The sequence below is a fragment of the Martes martes genome (assembly GCF_963455335.1).
Source record: "Martes martes genome assembly, chromosome: 10".
NCBI lineage: Eukaryota > Metazoa > Chordata > Mammalia > Carnivora > Mustelidae > Martes > Martes martes.
Window position 1 is genome coordinate 952,863 of NC_137898.1, and position 22,192 is coordinate 975,054.

The 22,192-nt window shown below is 61.8% G+C and overlaps 1 protein-coding gene across 6 annotated transcripts in view; it reads right to left on the reverse strand.

Annotated features, from left to right (window-relative positions):
• MOB2 (MOB kinase activator 2) overlaps positions 1–22,192 on the reverse strand; it is a 73,489-nt gene that overhangs the window by 32,385 nt on the left and 18,912 nt on the right. Inside the window, exon 1 of one of the 6 annotated variants that reach the window (XM_080817582.1) lies at positions 5,018–5,125. The exons of 1 other annotated variant lie outside the window; for it this stretch is intronic. In XM_080817582.1, coding sequence (XP_080673708.1) covers positions 5,018–5,088 — 71 coding nt within the window. In that variant the 5' untranslated portion in view covers positions 5,089–5,125. 4 more of the 6 variants (XM_080817584.1, XM_080817585.1, XM_080817587.1 and 1 more) reach the window with 4 other exon arrangements.

Sequence of the window (22,192 nt, forward strand, 5' to 3'; positions counted from 1 at the left end):
CAGACGGCGCCCCACGTGCGCGATCTCAGCAGGCCCTCCTCACCCAGGCTGGTGACCAGAGCGGACACTCTCATACCCCTTTCGCGTCCAGAAAACCGACGACGACGAAGATCCCCACAAACCCCTTAAAGACACACAGGGCAGACGCCAGCTGCACCAACGCAAGAATGTTTCTGCAGATCCCCAGGCGAGCGGAGCCCGAAAGCTGTCCAGCCGTCGGTCCACCCACGCCCGCTGCTTTTCGCTGCCTGAGCCTCGCGCCTGGACCATCCGGCCCCCACACGGCCTCCTCCAGGGGCCACACGTTGCAAAACTGAGTGTGTGTATACGTCTGCGTATGCGTGCACAGGTGTGTGCACTTGTGACTGTGCGTATGCGTGGGCTGTGTATGTATGTGTGTGAGTGCATGAGAGTTGTGTGTGTACGTGGGTGCGAACGTGAGTGTATGGAGCCGGGTGTGCATATGAGTGCATGTGAGTCGTGTGAGTGTGTGTGCGTCTATGTAAGTTGCGTGTGCACATGTAGATGAGTACACGTGTGTGTGTGCGTGTGCACGCATGGGACCACTCGGCAACCGTGCTCCTCTCTTCCTAAGGCTCATGCCCTCACCTCCACAGCCCATGCCCCCTGCACTGCTGGGCCACGCCAGCCCCGACCACACCGCGAGAGCAGGAGCTCACGGCCACCTCAGGGCTACTGCCCGCCTGCCCTCCCTCGGCTCTTTCTCCTGACCTTTCGGGTTCTCACTTGTCAGCCCTGAGAGACGCCTCCCCTCACCAGCACACTCAGCCCCCACTGCTCTCGCTCTCTGCTAGCACACACAGCCTGGCACCTGGCTTACTGGTCACGTGCCCCGCGGCCACACCGGGACCCATGTCGGGAAAGCAGGGTGTCCGGATTTGTGAGTGGCCGTGTCCCAGCGCCCAGAGCGCGGCGAGGACCTTCCTCACTTCTCCCGTGAACTGTTTCAGTGGCTGTGACTCATCTTGTCATCCTCCCAGGGAGCTCTTCACACAACCTGCAGACAGAGTCCAACGGCGGACACAGCTCTGGCCCCAGACGTGCTTGTGACGGCCTTCCGGCTGAGTGAAGGGTCGCTACGTGCTAACCTCACCCTCTGTCGCCGCGCCTGGCCTTTCTGTCCAGCTGGCACAAGAAGCAATACAATTTCCAAAACACCGGAGGAGCTCTGATGTCTGGGCAAAGCTCAGGGGCCCGGCAACCAGGCTCCTGGTTGGCTCAAGGGTTTCTTCCACTGGTGAGGATCCACGTCCAAAAAGGGTGCAAAGAACCGTTTCAGGGAACGGATCCATAAAGCCCAAAAGCACATGCAGGGAAACGGCTGGTGTCAGAACTCCTCTCTCCTCTCCTCCCAGCTCTGCCAGTGCACAGCTGCCAGCTCGAGAAGGACACAGAGACAGACAGGTGCTCGCACCCACCCTGGATCACTGCCTGCTGGACCCTGGCCCCCCAGGAGCTCACGTGACATACAGCAAGGCGCATTCGCCAGCCTAGAAAGTCTTCTGGAAACCAGCAGGAGCAAGAACTCAGTGTCCCACGTACAAAGGCCAACTGCCGACAGGGCAGTCCACGGAAGACAGTGACCGATGAGCTGGACGTCACCAAAAGAGAGGCTGAGCGCTGCCGGTGGAGCGGACGGGGCGGGCACTTCCGGACCAGCACAGTCCTCCCAGCTCATGCGTGCACCTCCCATGCACCCCAGAAGGTCTACTGCCTCTGCAGGACAGACGAAGACAGGTCCGGGACGGTTCACGGCAGTGCTGAGGGAAGCAACCAGAGCGCCCAGCGGCAGGCGGCTAAGCAAACCGTCTTGTCCGCGAAAGGGGCGCCAGCTTGGCCAGGACAAGGAACCGAGTACGGAACACACAACCTGGACGGACCTCGGAGCACCCGTGCCGTGACAGGGCAGAGCCCACGTGACAGTCTGTGCTCCTGGGGGCATGAATCCCAACAAGCACAAAACAACCATGCTGGGGAGGAGGGGAGTGGTGGTCAAGGATGTGGGACCTGGGGACATCGAATGTTCTGGACCGTCACTCGGGGGGGGGGGGTCTGACAGCTGCACACGTCTGCTAGAACCCACTAAAGCGCACACTGTAGACCGGCCAATCTTGATGAGTGTAAGCACATACCCATCACGCGATCGCAGATGCGCAGAAAACATCCCACCAAGGAAGCAGGAGCTCCCGCCTGGGACCCCAACCGCGAGCCCCACAGACGCAGGGGAGACTGCAGGGAGCCACGCCCTGAAGAGGGGCGGCGCTGTGGGGGTCACGGACAGCCGGCGCACAACCTAGAGGCGGGAGGGGCGGACAGGAAGGGCTGCGAGGGCCTCTGCATGCTGCCCCTTTCCGGCCCCAGGACGTTGTGGGCGGCCGTGTGGTCTGCTCATCTGAAAGCCACATGCAGGCACACTCGCAACCACACTCGCCCCACGCGCTCTGTTGTGACCAACTATTCACACGGAGTGTCTGTGACACCCTGTCTGCACACGGGGCGGCACCTCCGTCTTCTCAGCCCCGTTCTGTGCGACCCCGCACAAGCACCAGAGCTCCTGCCCATGGAGGGGAAGGTCGCACTCGGCCAGCTGCCAGTGAGGCCTGTAGAGAAGCTGCCAGCCAGCCGGACCCCCGCGAGACCCCTCCCGAGGGCTGCACCCAGGGGCCCAGCAGCCCCCGTGGGCACACACAGCCGGGCAGGGCCCACCCACTGCACCAGGCTCCGCCCCCACTCGTGGGAGCGGCCAGGGAGGGTCCTGAAGAGCGGTCCTTCCGTTCTTCCAGACAGCGGATGTCGTGGTGGTCACCTCCCACGTGGGGTCACAAAGCTAGAGTCGCCGCACAAGTAAAACCAGGCTGGCGCCCAGCAGAGAGCACTCGGGGAACCTCGTCAGCAGTGGCAGTTGCAGGACTGACACAGCAGAGGAAGGGCTTTGGGTTGGGAGGTGGTGACTGGGTGCGGGGCAGGTTTTCTGCGGCCAGAGGTCCCCACCCCACACTGCCCAGGACACAGAGGACGGAGTCGCCATCCTGCCCACAGCGGGCCAGGTCCACTTAGGCAGGTGGCCCTGCACAGAAGCGGCCAGGGCCCGTGACATGGCTCAGTATGCACCGGGCCACGAGGTCCTAACTCTTCGTAGGCTTCCCTGAGACCTTCCTGGGCCGGTGGCCCTGTGCACACAAAAGGCGAATGACAGAAAAGAACACACCACTGGGGTCCTGGGACTCGGTGTCCGCACCCCATTCCCACTGCCTCCGCCACAAGGGGGTGGCGCTGGGGCTGGGAGTGATGCCTGCACGCAAGCCCACGGCACTCGCCGCGGCCCCTGCCCCAGCACACTGCACTCACCCTCCAGCGGTCTGGGTTTCCCGCGGCAGAGATCTGACACGGGGTCACCTCCAGAGCCTTTGCTCTGAACGCGCCCCCCACCCCGCCAAGAGGGGGTGGGCACATCCGGAAAGGGAAGCTTATTTCCCTGCTGGCCCATAGCTCAGCTGTCCCGAGCAGAGAGCAGGCCCTGGACGGTCTCGCCATGGCAGCCTTGCTTCCCTCCGGCCCCAGCAGCAGAGGGAGGAACCCGAGACAGGGGAAAGCCCCAAACCCACCACGGCTGCACGCCAAAGGGGGCAACACCCAACACACAATGCCCGTCCCCTTCGCACTCTGGCCACGGAGAACCGGAGCAGTGACAGCCTGGCCCCCTTTGAGGATCACCCTGGTACTGGCGTCTGAGTGGGGGCCAAAGCCGCTGCGACAAGGCAGAAACGAAGACGTGGGGGTGGATGAGAGCTAGGGCCAGGCCTGCGCCCGTGGCCGAGCGGGGCTCACCCTGCCTTCCTCACACACTCGCCCAACACCCCTGTAAACCAGGCTGGGGTGGCCCGGGAAGGACCTCTGGGTGGCAGGTGAGGAAGAGACGCAGGGGTCAGGCTGGAGGTCAAGCGCCCTCCTGGAGCCCGGCACCAGGGCGGCCACGGATCACCAGGTCACCGGGAAGCAGGTCTGAGGTCAGGCCGCAAGAGCCGCCCGGATGGGCAGAGGAGGTAGGCTGTGGCCCACACGGGGCTGGCGCCAGGATATTAGCACACATCCAGAAAGCAGAGAGACGCTCCACCACACCCCCAAAACCGCTCTGTTCCAAGTTCAAGTCAAGCCAAACTCCAAACAATGAAAGTGGCTGTTGAAGCCTGCCTAGTCATCCCACCTGGCCCCTGGCCACCGCTGACCACAGAAGGGCAGGGGCGTCCAGCCCGCGTGGCAGCCGCCTCTGGCAAGTCTTCCCTCCTGACCCCAACACTGGCATCTGCCAAGACAAGCACCCGCTGGCCGGGGCGTATGCAAGGTGGCCTGCTCGCGGCAGGCTGCTGAGACCACTGACTCGACAGCGCCCCTCAGTTTAATGCAGTGAAGCCCGTGCGCCCCAGCCCTCCCCTGCCCACCTTGGGGCCCAGGTGAGTGCCAGATGTGCTGTTTACAAATAAGGGGCAGGCACACCAGCACGGACTCCCCGGGACAGTGCCTGGGCTCAGGAAGGCCAGCTGCTCAAGGCAGGTGGCCGCCTCTCTTCACCGCCTCGCCTCCCCAGGCCCAGCAGGCGTGCAGCCCAGGCTGCCTAAGAACAGGGCGCCGTGGGTCCCACCACATCGCCCCGCCCTCCCTGCTGGTATAAAAGCCTGGGCTGCGAGATTTAGCCCAGGCTCAGTCCAGGAAGGAGGAAGCCACATGGGAGGGGAGCAGAGCCCAGGGAGATGCCGCCTGCGCTCCCCGCACCCCCCCCCCAGGCCCTTACTCCCTACACGTCCCTCCCCCGCCCTCATTCCCTGCATTGCACCCCCCCCCAGGGACTGCAGCACAAATGCTGCCAAGCTGGCCCCCAACCCCCAAACCCTGAAACAGAAGCAAGAAACAGCCTTTCATTAGAAAAATGCCAGAGAGAAACAGCAGAGCACCTGCACATCACGGAAGGACGGAGAGAAGCTTCCGGAGATGGACGCACCTGAGACAGGCACGGGCCAAGGAGCCCAAGGGGGTGGGGACAAGCTCTCCCCCACGGCACCCCAGGCCCATGGTCGCCCCAGTTAGTGAGCCGAGGGTCAGCCTGCCCCTCACAGCCCTGCACACCGCAGCCCGAGAGCACCGCACGCCACCGGTCTGGGGAGGATGCGGGCGCCGGGAGGTGCCAAGCCGGCTAACAGCTTCACACGGCAAAGCCAGCGGCACCTGGAAGCCAGCAGCACGTGGCTTATCCTGTTAATAGGAGCATGAGGTCGGGAAGCCCCGGAACTCCACCCCCTCGAGGGCACTGCCAGCAGGCACCTTGCGGCCGAGTACCGGCCACGTCCTGCCATGGACGTGGGGCCCGAGCCGGGCCCAGCCCTGACTGCTGCAGAAAGGAAGACTGAGGCTGCGCCGGGCAAAGGGACCCGGGTCCCCTCCCCCTCCCCCTGCTCCCCCACGGCACGTTCCCCTCTAAACGCAAGCGCTGCTTTCTTCTCTGAGATGAGGAGGACAGCGTCAGGTGCGGGAGTTCCAGGAAGCGAGAGGAAAGCCAGAGTCGGACATGCTGAGGCGCAGGCTTCGGAGTCCGCAGGGGGAGGCTCAGAGAAGCCGTGGAGGAGACACTCGGCGCAGCGAGCGGGCTTGGGGACGGACAGTCCAGACAGCAGCCTGGCCTCCTGCCCTGGTGCCTCCTCGGCCTTGCAGCCCCCCAAAGCCCCCCGCTGGCCGCGCCCCAGTCCTCAGACGGCTTGCCTGCTTGTCTCCGTTCTTCACGTGAAGCCCCCCAGGACCCCAACTGCTGTGAAGGCTCATGGACTCTCAAGGGTCTTCAAGGCCCCACGGGAAGTGTGTCCCTGCCCAGTGCCCACCCGGCCAGCCTGGCCCCGGGGACACACACAGACGGCCACCTCATAAACCTCGTCTTGCTCTGTCCTCAGCAACAAAGAGCCTCGGGAAAGACTCCTCACTCCTAGCCCGAAGGTCACCTGAGACCCTCAACCCTCCAAAACTCACACGGCACCCCGCGGTCCTCGCTGCGTCCACGCGAGCCCGACGAGAGCGGGAAACGGGCCTGTCATTTTCTGCACCCACCGCAGCAGACAGCACTTGGTTCACCACCAGGCGCGGAGCTAACACGTGCTCCTGCACGACCCGGTTCCTGACATGCAAATCAGAACCGGAAATCACCGAGGAAGGCACGGCCGTCCTCCCCCTCCAGGGCAAGGAAAAAGTCATCCATAAGCGGAAAAAAAACTGTGAATGGTCAAAAATCATAAGAAGAAAAGATCAATGTCTCTAACTCGGAGAAGACAAGATGATTTCCTTCTGTTTCTGACCAAGGACAAGGACGGCCAGGGCCCGGGAGGCCCACGTGCACCCCCCGCCCACAGGCTGCTGGCCACATGTTCTGGAACGCACAACGCGAAGACCCTGGGACCGGAAAGTCTACTTCTAGGAATTTATCACCAATACTCAAGAACTCAGAACAGTTTACAAATAAAGAAACAGAAAGAAGCACTGCCTGAAACTAAGATGCTGGAAACTGCCTCCGGCTGCGCCCGCGGGGGGCCCGGCTGGTAAAGCATGGTGGCCGCGGCGCGTCTGTGTGGGGCGCGCACTGGCACAGATGGGCCCCGGCACAGGGCAACTGGGAGGGGCCAGAGGTGACACCTAGAAGGGCTCCTTCCGGGCAAGGTGTGATGTGGATTTCACTTTTTAATAAATTTATGAATTATTAGAATTTCCCATATAATTAGAAAAAGAAAAAAGCTACTGTAATTTTGGAAAAAGTCATATATGAAAATATCAACAAAAAAGTTATTTTTTTCCATGTCTCCAAATATTTAGTTATCTTGCTTTTATGATGAAAAAAAAGTCACTACGTACATCCCAATAAAGAATTTTAAAAAGGAGACGCAGCTGAACATCTGGCAGCTTCCCATAAAGTGAAAGCCACACTGAGCACCCCAGGACAATGCCCTTCCTGACTAACTCCCAGGGGCAGAAGTGACGCGCACAGAAGGACCTTGATAGCACTCAAAGGAGCTCTGACCACAGTGGGAAGGCGACCCCCGGGGCCACCAGCTACAGAACGCCGCCGCCTGTCGAGGCTGCCACACCTTAGCCTGCTCAGAATCGAGAGGAACCCCTAACCCTAACCCATCCCTAACCATGCACTCACTGCTACACGCACCGCAGGGGACCTCGAGGCCCAAGGAGACCTGACCGGCAGCACCCAGGACAGGCTCTGTGGGTGTGACAATAGGGGCGGCTGTGGAGGGCACAAGGAGGTGGTAACTAAAGGGATAGAAATGCTGGCACGAACCCACACCTTTGTCAGCTCTCATCCGACTGCCCCGGGAACCTGAGAAGTGGGCGGGTATGGATGCCGTGGCCCCACGGCGCCACCACCACACCACGGGACTCGTACATACATAGCTGGGCCTCCAGGGGCCGACCCGACCCACTGACCCGAGGGCAGAGCGCACGGCAGCCCCCAGCGTCCGGAGGGCTTCTGTTATAAGCACCTTGCAGGGACCTCTGGGGTTGTGGGATGCCTCCCTCGGCTGTTCCCGCCTCTTTCCAAAAACACGTCTTCAGAAACTGCGCAGCACACACGGGGAAGAAGAGGAGACAGGATGGAAGGAGCGACAGGTGCACCAACGCGGCTCTCCCCGATCTAGGGTTAATGCTGCTTTCTGAAAGCCTGAAGCCAGGAATTATTAACGAGGGAAGCTAGGGATAGGAGAATGGGGCCCCCAGACGCAGGACTGAATCAAGACCCCCCCCAAAGGAGCCCGAACTGCCCTACGTTCCCCGTGGTTTCCTGCTGGCCACTGGGGAGGCGAAGTCACGGCCCTGTCCTTCAGCTGTGGGCAGGTGTCCCGCCCCGGGGTGCCCGACTTGGACCACGCCTGCTCCCCAGCTGTCCACAGGGCTGCCCCTCCTCTCCCTCAGCACCAGGTCTGGGGTGGGGGGCGCCTGGAAGTAGTCCTTTGCTTCAGAACCTGCATGAGGTTTGAGAAAACTCTTATCCGAACCCCGCAGATGACTGATGGTTCGTCTGATACGAAGCCCACGCTGGAAATCCTTTCTCGTGGTATCTTGAAGACTATTTTCTCATTTCTGGGTTGGAATTTGTGTTTGGATTCCTGGTGTTTTGTTCTGTCTCGTTCTCTCTGCCAAGTTCTCAGAATCCTTTCTTCATTCCGGTGTTCTGAAATGTTGTGGGAATGGGGGACACTCCCTGTGTGGGGCACCAGGCCGGCCTCTTCGATGTGGACTCACGGCCCGCAGCTCTGGAAACGGGCTGCGCTGCTTTGGTGACACCCTCCTTCTGCTTCCGTTCCTTCTGGAAGGCCCCTGTGGCCGCACACCCCTGCACGGGCGCGGACATCATCACCTCTGCACTCCCGGGGTCCAGCCCCGGCTTTCTGCTCTACTTGCTGGGAAACGCGCGCAATCTTACCTCTTAACCCACGGCCTCTTCGCTGGCTCCTGCATTTCTAATTTCCATTCTTTCTAGTTCTTTGGACATCCCTTTTCTGTGCCGTCTACTCTTTCTGGGGCGCGCGGCCTCTAGCCCGAGGCGAGCGACGCCCTGCCCGGTGCGCCCGCTCGGAGCACGTGTCTTCTCCTTTCTTCCCTCTCTTGTTCACGCCTTCCTCAGTGTGCCTGCGCACCCCCAGCTGTCCGCTCCCATTTCAAAGGAGGCACTGAAGAGCACAAGGATGGTCCCAAGGGCTGCACCGGGGCCACCTGACTCCCTGCTGGGAGCACGCGGGGACGCCCCATGTCAGGGCCTGCAGGTGCTCTCTCTGTGGCTGCTCAGACTGCCCCTTCCTCTGCCTGGAGGGCAGGGTCCTGGAGACAGACCAAGAGTGGGGAGGGGGATCTTGACACCATGGCTGTCGGATGTCCTCGAGGCTTTCCGTGCCTAGTGGTGCCCCAGCACAGGTCCTGTGACTCGTGCCCTGAGCAGGGGTGCAGGTGTCCAGCTACTTCTGAAACACCCCTCCAGACCTCCAACCACCTCTTGGGAGGTGCCTGGACTCCACCAATCAGGAACCATTCCGAGCTTCCTCAGGACGGCTGGCTCCCCGGCGGCCAGCTCTCCGCTCTACTGAGTTTGCACCCAATCTGCCACCGTCGTCCCAGCTTCCAAACCCAGATGGCTCCAGAACCACCTACCGCCACCCCCCCATCTTTGTTTCTGAGGGCTTCTGCCTTTCTGGTTTCCTTGGCTCTCACTTCAGTGGGGCTGGGGAGGGAACAGGGTCCAGGCAGAAGTCCGGCGCATCGTACTGCACATCGGGGCCAAGTGCAACCCCGGACGCAGGCAGGTGGCTCCCGGCTCCTTCCCTTGAGAATCCACTATGCCTTCCCCTCCCTGAAGACAACGCCCACTTCTCTCCGCGTGTGAGAGGGCAGCGGTGAGGCTGAGCCGGGCCTGGAGGCAGCTTGGCCGCTACCGGCCCCATGACCGTCCCCGAGTCCGTGCGGGGCCCGGGGTCTCTAGCACACAAAGGAGCCCGGTGGCATTGTCAGTCCCACTCACCTGTTAGCAGGACTTCCCACCTGGCTCAGGGAGATCCACAGAGGCAGCCCCTGCCCTACCTGGATGCAACTGTACTCCGCGGTCAGGCCAGCCGGCCTCCAAAGCAACGCGCCCTGACGGCCCCTCCCAGGCAGCCCAGCCCTGGCCCGACTTCCCAGCCAGCCCCTCAGGATAACCCCTCCATCTTGTATCCCCAGACAGTCAGAAAGCCATGGGCTCGACCCTACCTCGAGGGTCCGTGAGTTGTTCCCTGCCCAAGGCCATGGGCTACACACCCCAGTCCCGGCCCAAGTTTTCCAGACAGTGCTTCTCCATGCAAGTGCGACCTGAGGCCAAGGGCAACGCCCAAGTCCGTCAAACCTGTGGGGACTCAACCCGGAGCCTGGCTGAGGTTGCTAACTCGGTCTCCCCAAGGGGGTGCAGGCAGGGGAAGGTGCAGACACACCTGCTCAGAGAAGGGGGCTAGCTCCCCCTGCCGCTGCTCACATCCTATACCTGCACGGAGCTCCGAAACCACCTGGAGAATGCTTGGGTGGCGCAGAGGGGACCCCGCCCCACCTCCCCACTGCAGCTGCAGGCAGAGCTCCTGATCTTGGCAGTGACCTGGTCCTTGGCCCCAGGCCCTCAGGGGAGAGTGGGCACAAGTGGACAGTAAGCTTTGAATATGGCTACCATCTTCAGGCGGACCCCGAAAAGCAAATACTTAACTCAAGGCCAACGGTGTGGCACAACCCCTCCTTTTGGTGCCCCCTTTGAAAGGGACTCAAGTACTGGCACCCATCAGGGCCACACACAGCTAGTCCCGACCACGCACCCGCTCTGCAGAACTCAGAGCCCAACGGGGAGCCCAACGCAGGCACAAAATGGACATGTTCCCCTGAAGACCACCACCCTGACGGGTGCTACGAGGCAGGAGGTGGGCAGGGGCTGCCTAGAATCTCCAGAACAAAACTGGGGGAGGAGGAGCTAAAACAAACGAGGTCAAAAGTGCACCAGTGAGGACAACAAAAGATCTTTTTCAACTAGCAGAGTCCAAGACCGAACCATGGGTGCCCCCAACGCTGGCCAATGGGAGTCCGTGACAGTCCCGTGGGACAGCCAGTAAGCCAGCCTCGCACGGAGTCCTGCTGGCCGCAGCACGCCCTGAGGCCTCCCGTCCTCGGGACAGGTGCGCGCCCCGGAGGCAGGCTGGCTGTTCGGCGCAGTGCCATCCCCAGCAGGCATCTGGCCAGGCTCACGGGGCAGGACCCACCGGCTCCCGGCAGCCCACAGCAGGCATGTGGGGCAGCAGGGCACGGACCAGTAACACACGCACACACGCGTGCACACACACGGCAGCTCTCGCCGGCACTGTGACCCCGCTCGCCTTCATGGGGACCCTCTGGCCACGGACCCACCTGTGCGGTCACCTGCGCCCTCTGGTGGACACCGGCTCCTTCCACTCTCAGCGGCTCCTTCAAATCCCTCGTCCTGCTCCAGCTCCCAGTAAGTCCCCGCCAAGGCCCACCACGGGCCGCAGGATCTGGACCCGCTTTCTCCACCGCACATGCCCCCTCAGCTCAGAAACACGGCAGGTGTGCAGCTCAAGCCTGTGTCCGGAGGTCTGGAGGGCAGGTGGGGGGGCAGGGGTCAGCCCGCCAGAGGCACATGGGTCCCCAGCAGCGACTCCCCTCTCTGGGCCTCCTCCTGCAGCGCGTCCCAAGGGAGCAGATGCGGCACTCGTGCGGGGGTGACCGCAGCTCCCAGAGGTCCCTGGGCCCAAGAAGGCTGGCTGCCCAGCGGGGGGGCTGGGGGGGGCTCTGAACACGCCATGGGAGGGGCGGTCTCTCAAACTATCAGAACTGAGGTGACAAGGGAGAGGGACGGCTCTGGCAAGCGTGGCTGGGAGGGGAAACTGGAGTCTTCCTGCCACACGGTGGCCAGGGCGAGGCAGAGGGCACCCAGCACGAGCCGCTCCCATGGTCTCGCCACCTCTGCACGCTCCCTCCAGCCGCCTGGAGGGAAGTCCTCTGCATGGTGACCGTGACTAAAGGAATAAATAAGAAAAACCTCTTTCTTGGCAGTGACCACACCAATCAACACAGCACTCGGAGACCAGAATGAGCAACTCAGCGGAAAACTTACAAAGACTTCTGTCAGAGGAAGACCTAAAACTAGGCTCAGCCCCACTCACAGAGACACGTGGACGGCCGTGGAATTGCGCTCCAGCGGATGGGCAAGCCCCAACCGGAGCGGGCCTCGGCCGCCGCGCAGGACGGGGTGACAGAATGGGAGAGAACGTGACACCAAGGGAGCGGACAGCAGCGACTCCCCCGGGAAAAAACCAGCAGCAAAGATAATGGGCCGAGACGGCCCGTGACACTGCTCACGACGACCACCTAACCACCACCCGCAGCAGCAGCAACCCCGACCTGAGCTCGCCAGGTCACATTCATACGGGCGGGGGGGGGGGCACCAGAAAACTGTGTCCAGAGCACAGTCGCCCCATTTTTGTTTCAAACGCACACGACCAGGAGAGAACACTCCATGTGTCCAGACGTGGGGGTCTGTGCGCCCTTGAGAGGGAAGCGGGCACGGGGAGGAGGAGGGATGGGATGCGGTCATCCTCTGCACCGCTGCAAGGCGGTGCGCGTATGACTCGACCCGGAGTCTCCTCCTCTAAGAACACGCCACCCGAAGCAGAGATCACGCAGCGCACCCGCACGGCCTCCTGGGAGGCAGGCATGGTGCAAACACCTCTCATGGCCTGTTCTCTCCTGTGCTTCTCAACGACACAAGAAAAAAACGCCAGGACATGCCAGGAAGACAAAGGAGACGGAGACGTGCCCGGCGGGGAAGCCGACCCGACAAGCCCCACCGCCTCCTGCCCTTCACAGCCAAGTTCTGGCAAGTCCCGTCTTCACTCCCTGGCTCCACCTCTGACCTTCCCTGAGGTCCACACACTCGCTCGCCCATCCCTGCCCCCCGACACACGCCACCAAGCTCTTGCTAAGGTCACGCTCAGCCCCGAACCCTTCAGTCCGGCCCAGTGAGTCCGGCTCCCACGCACCAAGGGCTCCCCACAGTTCCTTGGAGCCCAGCAGCGGGAGAGGAAGGGAAGACGGACGGAGAAGCACCTGCTCTTCTCCGTCCGTCCTCCCTTCCTCTCCCGCTGCCAGGTTTCCCCAGGCCCAGCTCGCTCCTCTGCCCCAGCACACGGACACACCAGGGCATCTCCAACTCACCGCGCCCTGAAGAACAACGAGGACGGGCCTGCCTGCGTCAGCAACAAGGCCACACCCTTGTCCGGGCGGAGCCTGCGCCCCATCTCCCCCGGCCCCAACCTGAAGGCCACGGTCACTGCCCTCAATTAGTTCTCAAACCCGACCGGGGGACCTTGGAACAGGCTGCAGCACGGCTGTGCCAGGCTGAACTCCAACACCCAGACTTCCCAGCCACTCAGGCAGCTTCCTACCCCTCCGTGCCCGCTTCTGTCACCTATAAAACTGGGTTACTACGAGAACCCCCGAAGGCATGCGCTGAGGGCAGGAACAAGGGCGCCTGCCACACTGTCATCTCCATCCCCACCTCAGTCCCCCCAGGCGGATCCTGCCACCTGCTGGGACCCCGAGAGGAACCCTAACTGGCCTCCTTCGTGAGGTCCTAGCAACACGATCCTCTCCCTGCGACACCCGGGGGGGTCGTGGGAAAACACACGGGGCCACACTAAGCCCCTCCGAAGGCTCTCTGATGCGCTTAAAACATGCCTCGCCTCCGAGAGAGGCCGCCCTGAAACCCGTCCCTCCGGACTGACGCCTCCTGTGTCCTTCAGAGCGCCTCTCCCCGCCAGCACTGAAACTCCACGGGTGTGAGCCTACTTCCCCAGGACCACCCCCGCCCAAAGGACCCTCTGGCAGCCCAGGCCTCCGTGGGGGCCCCCGCCGTGGGGAGGCCCCGCCCAGCACGGTTCACAAAGCCCCTCTGCTGCCTGCACCTCTGCCTCGAGATGGATGCCGGCACCCCTCCCATCCACAGCGGGGTCTCGACGGGAACCAGCCACAGCTGGGACGGAGCCTTGGCCCCAGGGGCCCTGAGAAGGCCCCTCTCGCGGCCCACTCCCTGCCTTGGGGAGCGCCAAGGACAGCTCAGCCGGCAAGACTCGCCACAGAGGCCTGGCCCTGGCACACAGACGGGCGGCCCGGGCAGTGAAGGGAGGACTTTGCCGGCCTGGCCACCCGCAGGCTGACGCGCAGCCGCAGTGAGGCCCGGGCGGGGCTGTGGGGGACCGGCAGTTCGGCCGATGTCCATTGCACCCGCCTGGCCTGCTCTGCTGTCAGGGACACGGCCAGGTCAGTTACACAGTTACCAGCCCACATCCCTGCCTCCAGGAAACTGATGTTTCCAGCGATGGAGACAAACACGGAGAACTCTGGTGCTTTCCGGTTAACACGTGCCGTGGAGAAGACGGGGGTGAAGAACGGGCAGCAATGACCGGGGCACTGGAGGGAGAGTTTACTGGACGCACGAGGTCAGGGACAGTGTCCTGGTGAGGGGACATCAGCACAGAGACCTGAGCGATATGAAGGGACAGGCCAAGCAAAGGTATGGAGGAAACAGGAAGTGCCAAGACTCAAAGGAACCGGCCACGCAGGAGGCAGGAAGCCAGCAGGCTGCGGCGCGGCCCGGGTGGCAGAGCGGAGCAGGGGGTGAGGGCCTGAGGGTCCAGAGCCGCAAGCCGCCCCGGGAGTCTGGGGCAGCAGAACCCTGGGGGGGCCCTGGAGGCAGAGCCACAGCTGACGTGCTGCCGCAGGAGGCCCTCCGGTGCCCAGTCAGAGAGGCGGCAGGGCTCCAGCCAGGACACCATGTGCACGGCCGGAACACAGTGGACTTGGGGCGCGCCCTGGCAGCAGAGCCAACTTCACAGGGCTTGGAGACAAAGAAACCAGAGGCGCACGGCAGCGGCTGAGCAGGCCAATGAGCGGCGCCCGCGGAAAGAGGGCCCACCCGGCACCTGCGAGCTTGCGTTCAGACCCGTGGAGTCTGAGCTGAAGACTGGCCACACAGATGGAGACGCGGGTGGCGACACAGGGGGCCGCAGGCACCGGACAGGAACTCGGGACACGTGGGAGGGAGTGAGCCTGGTCCAGCCAGGGCACAGGCATAGCCCAAGAGGCCAAGGCTCACAGTGGTGGGAAGAGAAGGCGCCTACAGACGTGCACCGGAGTACTCTGAAGAGACCCAAACGCCTCTTCTAGAAACGACCCCGAGCACCTCGCCGCTGAATGCCCAGCAGAAGCAGGCGGGGCTCTGGCTCCTCTGTCCCCTGACCGCTCTGGGAATAACAGCAACCCTTCCCTGGGAAGGTCCCGCCCAAGGCGGAGATGGGAATCGTTCCCGCCCAGCACGTCCTGCTGCTCTCGTCTCCCTTCACACGGGCCCTGAGCAGAGGCCTGAGGCTGTGCCCTGCTCCCCAGAGGCCTTCCCAGCAAGGCCTCTGCATCCTCAGCACCCCGGAAAGGAGGAAGAGCTGGCCCCGCTGCAGAACAAGACGTGGCTTAGCACCGGGGCCATGTGGCTTGGCACCGGGGCCACCTGCTGCCCCCTGTGGGGACTCCCCTGCCCCGAGGGCCAAACACCCAGGCACCGAGCGCCCCCCCCGCCACTTCCAGGCACCGCTTACATTCAGGGGCAAGGCCTGGCCCAAGGAGGGCTGACAGGCAAGACCGTCCTGCTTGGGAAAAGCCTTCGCTCATTCAATGAAAGCTGATGTTCACGACAGAGAGCCACATGTGCACAAACAACGTGAGGGCCTCATCTTCTCAAAGAAGTCCTGACCCTGATTCCTAACCACGGCCTCGTCACTCGGTCCCCACAAGCAGAGGAAACGCAAGGCAGAAACTGCCGGCCCGAGGCTCCAGGGTGAACTGGGGATGGTGGAGGGAGCAGCCTGGGAAGGGTACAGAGAGCAGGGGACACGGGAACCCACATCCTGCCCCCTGCAGCCCAGCAGCAACCAGGGACTGAGGTGAAAAGCCGAGGTCCCAGTACTTCAAGAGCCAGGGGACACCCCCTCCCAGGAGTGAGGCTGTGCTTGGTGCATACCCGACCCTACAGCACTGGCTTCAGGGCTCCCACCCCCACAGTGGAGGTGGGGAGTCTCGGCCCACCCAACCAGCCCCATGGCACAGATCACTAACTTGGCAGCCCTCCCAAGAGGAGGAGCGCACCATGCATGGCAGGGGCACAGCCCACACGCCACGCACACGCACAGGGTGCGTACCCTCCCCTCCTTGGTGCGACACGTGGGTCGGTGCGCGAACTCCAGCGAGTGCTCAGCACAGTCCGCTCACAGGGCCGTCCCCTCGTTCTCCTTCTTTAAAGTACAATGTCCCCTTTAGTTAGGAAACAACTCTGAGTTAGTAAGTCTGCATTTTCTCACATTTTAAATGGATGTCCTTATATGTGTGATTTTTCTTCCACTTTCTTATTTCAAAATGGAAAGGACTCCGGAACCCTCTCATACTACGAGCTGAACCCACTAATGTGGGTTGTAAAATTGCCTTGGCGGGTCAGATCTTTAAGGAAAAAAAAAAAAAGGAACACAGAACAGAAGTGATCACTGACACGTGCACCAGACTGGTCTGTCTCACTCACACACAGAGACCACACGCACACAAATGCAGACACACACAGACGTGCACAGACAGCATATTCTAAGTCACTTTATAAAATGAATTTCATGATCACGAAGTTTCAAAAGTTTGATCTGGAACAAATGGTCACTGTGTCTGGCCTCTCACGTGGGACGGTCTGTGTGGGACACCAGGCCTCGGCAAGCCCGCCCGCCAGGACTGATCTGCGGGGAGGTCTACCTATCTCGGGAACCGCCAGACACCCTCTACTGAAGAGGCTGGTCCAGGTGAAGCAGCCGTGAGCACGCGTGGCTCTGCCACAGTCCCGAGGAGAAGGCACTGCCGCGCCAACAAACACAAAGCCACACGTACAAACAGAACCGACGGAAAACGCTCTCCGAACGCAATGCAGTTAAGTGCGTCCAATGAACCAGAGTCTTCACAAGCTAGCCCTAAACTTCAACGGAGCGTTGCTACTTTCAGAGCCGCTTCTCAAATTCTGCTCCAGACAGTTATTGGAAACTTCACTTACTAGAATTGCTTCCAAAAAGTGTCTTACAGAATGCAATGCCCAACTCCCCCGAACGCCCAGCCTGCTCTGCAGTCCAGGTGCCTGGGGGTTTCCCGCCTGCTTCTGCGGCGGCCCCCAGCATCATGCTGACTGCATCCCCAACCCTGGAGCCCCGCCGACCCAACAGGCTCTGGCAGTTAAGAGAGACGTTAAGAGAAGTTAAGAGAGAAACCGTTAAGTGGGGAAGCTGGAGGCTCCGGAACCACAAGCTCGGGGAAGGAACGCTACCCAAGGGCCAGGCCCCTTCCTCCTGGGTCCCCGTCCCCCTCCAAGCGGTTATCAGGAAGCACAACACTCTGCCTTTCATTCGGGTGGCCTCAGCTCCGTAAGAGTCTGGGATCTGCCACTCTGTGCTTTGGCACCTGGACGTGGGCACCTGGGACAGCTGCTCTTTCTGCCCTAAGCCCAGCACCCAGCTCCTGGCCTCCCTGGATCAAGTCCCTTTGGATAACCAAATCTGGCCCCTAGCCCCGGTGATCCTGCTGGGGTCTTTCCCCAACACAGACGATCAGAAATCCTGGTGCTGCAAACCCAGGGCCCCTTCATCAGGTGATGGAGCGGTGCTGCCAACGGCCACCCCGAGCAGGGCAAGAGAGGGAAGCTAGACCACTGTTCACACGCACAGAAAGGAGGAAGCTGAGACAGGAGGGGCAAGCCAAAATCCAACAGCAGGGCAACAAGGGGACAGTCACCCAGGGCTCCACAGCCACCAGGACTCCTCCCCTGTCCTGCAATGCCCCCACGGGCCAGAGGAAGACACTGCCTTGTGCTGCTGTGCTCAGAGCGCTTACCCAGAAACCTACGGGGACTATCACCGGGCAGACACACATCGGTCTGTTCTTCACATCTCACTGTCGAGTTTAATAAATAACCGGCCAAGGACGTTCTGACCCTGGTTATGCCGCCACACCCAGCAGAGAGCCACTCAAGAGTCCACACGTCACTCCCGGGCCCAGAGGCCAGCCCGGGCCCCGGGAGGCAGTGCGGAGGCCCCGCAGTGCCCTGGACTGGAGTGGAGGGCAGAGCCGTCCACTCGACCTTAATGAGGAGCTACGGTGGGCACTGCTGACCTGCTGCGAGCAGGCCGCTGCTGGGGACTGTCTCGGGGCCAACGTCTGGACTATAGTCACAGAACAGAGCAGCACCGCGCCACGGGGGGAGAAGGGGGGGAGACCAAGGCTTTCTGAGTGCCAGGGAGTCAGCCACTGCCGACAGCAGGTGCCCCCGGAACGCAAGGTGAGTCAAACTGGGAAAGGAGCCCAACCTGGGAGGCAGACGGCAGCCCCCAGGCCCTGGGGCACAGACAAACCCCAATGCAGCAAGGTCAGACGGAGCAGAGCCGTCTCACAAACACTAACCACGGCTCCTTTCCCAACTGGAGCCCGGAGGGAGGACAGAAGCCCCGGCTCAGACAGAAGCAGCGAGGAGGCTAGTCCAGACAGCAGAAGAGGGGACCTCTAGCGCACAAAAAAAAAAAAAAAAAAAAAAAAAAGACATTTAGGTGCCGCCCCACACCATGAAAACAAAGTTTAAAAAGCCCATGGAACAGGAAAACCTGCTTTACTTCATTGGAAAGAGGTCAACAGAGAAGGGCGGTGGGGGAACGACCTGGTCACCGAGGGCTGGAAGGAACGACCAGGACGGAAGGGACCCTCTGCACCACGAGAGCCCGCCCCCAAGACGAAATGTAACCCCCAATTTCAGAACTATTGTACTCATCCGGAAACTCCAAGAAGCCGTGAGGGATCCGTGCTGACGCGTGAGGACCAGAGAGACTCCACGCCCGGCGGAGGGCTCCCAGCAGAGCCCTCCAGAGGCGCACGCGCAGTGGGAGCGCCCGGACCCCACCACCAAGACCGCCTCCAGCCAGAAACTCTTCCTGAAGCGCGCGGAACGGTAGACCCTCCAGGCCGCTCTGAGCAGGTGCGAGGGAATCAACCCCTGAATTCTGAGGACGGGTAAACCGACAGAGAAATCAACGTTCACCCGGAACTTCCTAGGCTGATTTGGGAGACCCTGGGGTAACCAAGCCACTGACGGGCAGCCTGTGTTCAGAGCGCTGCACTCCAGGCTGCCCGGACACCGGCATGTGACTTCTGGCAAGGTGTCTACACCACCTGCTCTCTCCCTCTCATCCAGTGAGGAGAAACAAGACACCAAGTAAACAACAGCCTGTGCCCAACTCCAACCTCAGTGGTGCGTGGGGACCGTGAGAAGGCCGAGCTCCGTGGAGGGAGGTCCTCCAGCCGGCGCGCAGACAGACTCGTGATGCCGGAGGTGTTGTGAATCACACTCCCTCCCTGCCCGCGGCCACTCTTACGAACAGAGACCAGACCCCACGAGAGGACGGCCTAGAAGGACGTCCCTCCGCTGGGCGCAGCACCCTCCTGGACTGCGGGAGGAGGAGGCACTCTGCGGCCAGACAGGGCATCATCCATGCATCTGTCTACTCACTGACAGGGTTCAGGGTCTGTTTCCGTCTGCCCAGCATCATGACCTCGGGGTGGTGTCCCCAGTCACCTGGGGTGGGTTAGCAGGCTGGAGGCAGCAAACCACAGCTCCTTTCACTGACTGGCTGCTTTGATGCCCCAGAGCCCAGGCTTTCAGACACCTCTGCGGGGGACGGGGTGAGCCCCCTCCAAACGGGGTGCAGGCGGAGAAAGCAAGCAGCCTCAGGGCTCTTCTCATGAATGCCCCACCCAGAGCCCATGCCCTTGGGCGCTCCAAGACAGATGTGGTCAGGCAGGCTGCGCTCCCTGGGCTCCCTGGAGGGAGGCTGGGTGGAGGCAGCAGAGGAGGCTGAGACAGCCCTGTGCGTGACACCCACGGAACACGCACCGCCGGGCACCTGCCCTGGCTAGCCCTAGAGACCCTGGGACACGGCACCACAGGACTCACTGCCCTGCATCCGAGGGGACGGCCAGCAAGTGGAGCCCACAGAGGGGAACAGAGCCTGGAGAGAACCCTGTGGGACCCGAGAAAGAGACCGGGGCTGGGACCTGGAACCTTTCTGTCCTGGGCAGCCTTGGCCACCTTGGGGGGGAAAACGGATGACAGGCTGTGGCACTGACAGAGACGCTGCCCCAGGACAGGGTGAGGCCACCACTGGGGCCCGCCAAGTCTCGGGATCTGTTGGGGGAACACCACAGGGCTTCACGCGGACCTCGGGATTTGTTTCCAGAAGGGACGTCAGAGCCCAGGTTCACCTAAGGTCACGGCGGGAAGGAAGCTCGCTGGAGCGAAGACAATTTCTAGAAGTCCCAACAGACTCCTTCCACAGTCGCGCACGCCCCAGACTCGGGCGCCTCCAACCTCACCGCTGCGGGGCGCAGCGCGAGAGCCAGCGGGGCAGCAGGCGGGCAGCGAAGGAGACCCGGCGGGCAGCGAAGGAGACCCGGCGGGCAGCGAAGGAGACCCGGCGCGCGTTCTCGGCAGCTGGAAACAGCCTTACTGAGCGGCGCAGGCGCGAAAAGCAAGGGCCTTACTGGTTCTCATGAATAAAGGCGGCTTTACACGTCTCTGAGAGGAAACCCGGGCTGTGACAATCACGCAACGAATGTATTTGTTTGGGAATACCCACTGCTTTGTAGGTTACGTTGCCTGTGAGCCCAGAATCAGCCACCAAACTTCTCCCCCAAGTCCCAAACATTCTTTTTTCCTTGCCTCCCAGGAAGGGTCTGGTCTCTGTGGCCTCAGGAGCTGGAGAGTGGACACGCCCGCCAGTGGGGCTTTCAGAGGGCAGGCTGCCCGGGCGACCCCCAGAGACCGGGCTCTCCGGGCCCACCGCCGCCCCCACCCCCAGGCTCTGCTCTGGGCCTCAGGGGCTTGGAGAGCACGAGTGAGAGCAGAAGCAGACTGTGCAGCAGAGGGAGAGGGAGAAGCAGGCGTCCCGGCGAACGGAGACCCTGATGCGGGGCTCGGTCCCTGGACCCTGGGATCATGAGCTGGGCCAAGGCAGATGCTTAACCCACTGAACCCCCCAGGCGCCCCCCCCCGGACTGTTTCTTACCCCAATACCACATCGCCCTCACCTCTGCCTTCTCCCTTCCCCGCGACTCTCAGCAGTGACTTAGGTCCTGTCTCTCAGCTACACCGAGTGGGCACAGGCACGGAGTCTTAGTGCGGCGCAGCCAAGCACCTTCATGAGAAAATACATTCTATCTTATCTCGGGTTAAAGGGGCAAGTCACTCTCAAACCGTTAAGAAAAGAAAATATACGTATATCCGTGTACATGCGTGCGCGCGCACATGTGTGTGTGTCGGGGGCGGAGGCGCGGGGTGGCAGGAGGGAACCGGCAAGCAAACCTGTGGCCTGGGCGAGCACACAGGAAACACTGAGACAACTTCTGCCACTCCGTACCCTGAAATTACGGCAGATAGAAAGGAAACAGCAGCAGCTCGGGGTGGGAGAGCGGATTGTTTCCGGAGGAGCGAGAGTCTACCGGACAGCCGGGTTCTCAAAGCCACACCAGAACCAGAAGCCAGTGGACGGAGATCGAAAACGGGCTGGAAGAAAGCCAAGCGAAACCGCGCCGCGCAGTGAAAACGCGCGTCAACAACGAAGGCAGACCAGAGGCCGTTTCAGGCCAACAGGGATGGGGAGCTCCTCACCCGCACCCCTGACACTGAAGAAAGAAAATGGAAAGGATGTCCTTCGGGAGGGAGAAGGCCAGACGCACAGAAACCCACCGAAATCTGGTAGCAAGAAAATACGCACACCTAGATAAACCCGGCATGCGAACCAGAGCTAACGCGTGCACGGGTGCAACACGCTGCGCGAGCGAGCACGTCCGTGAGCGCGTGCAAGTCCCGAGACCGCACAAGGGTCCGAGGTCTGGAAGCCGCGGGGGGGCGGGGGGAGGCAAAGGGGCTCATTAGCATCAGACATTGAGTTTAGGGTCTGCGCTGTAAGTAACCTCTAAGGGAAGGGAACGTTGCCTGCACAGCTTCCAGAACGGGGGTGGGGGGGGGGGGTGGTCAGGACGCAGGACTCACAAGAACAAGAGGCGCCCGGGTGGTGTAGTCGGTTAAGTGCCCTACTCCTGATTTCCGCTCAGCTCACAATCTCAGGGTCCCGAGATGAGGTCCACGTCAGACCCCATGCTGGGCGTGGAGCCTGCTTGGGATTCTCTCTCCTTCTGCCCCTCCCCCCCCCCCAATTAAAGCATAATAATATACACATTCAAACAAAAGGCGGACGAGCAGCGCCGCAGGCGGGCCGGCAGGAGGGAAGGTCTGCCCACACATCTGGCTACCGCCACACACGTCAAGGGGAAACAGGCTGAAAGGAAGGCCGATCTGTGCGCCACCCACTGAGGTGACCATTACAGACCTATGAGGTCTGCCACGTGCAGTGCAGAACCTTGGGGCGCCCCCCAGAGGCTCCCGCCTGTCTCCTGCTCTTCCGCGAGGTCCGGCTGCACCCCTTCAGCC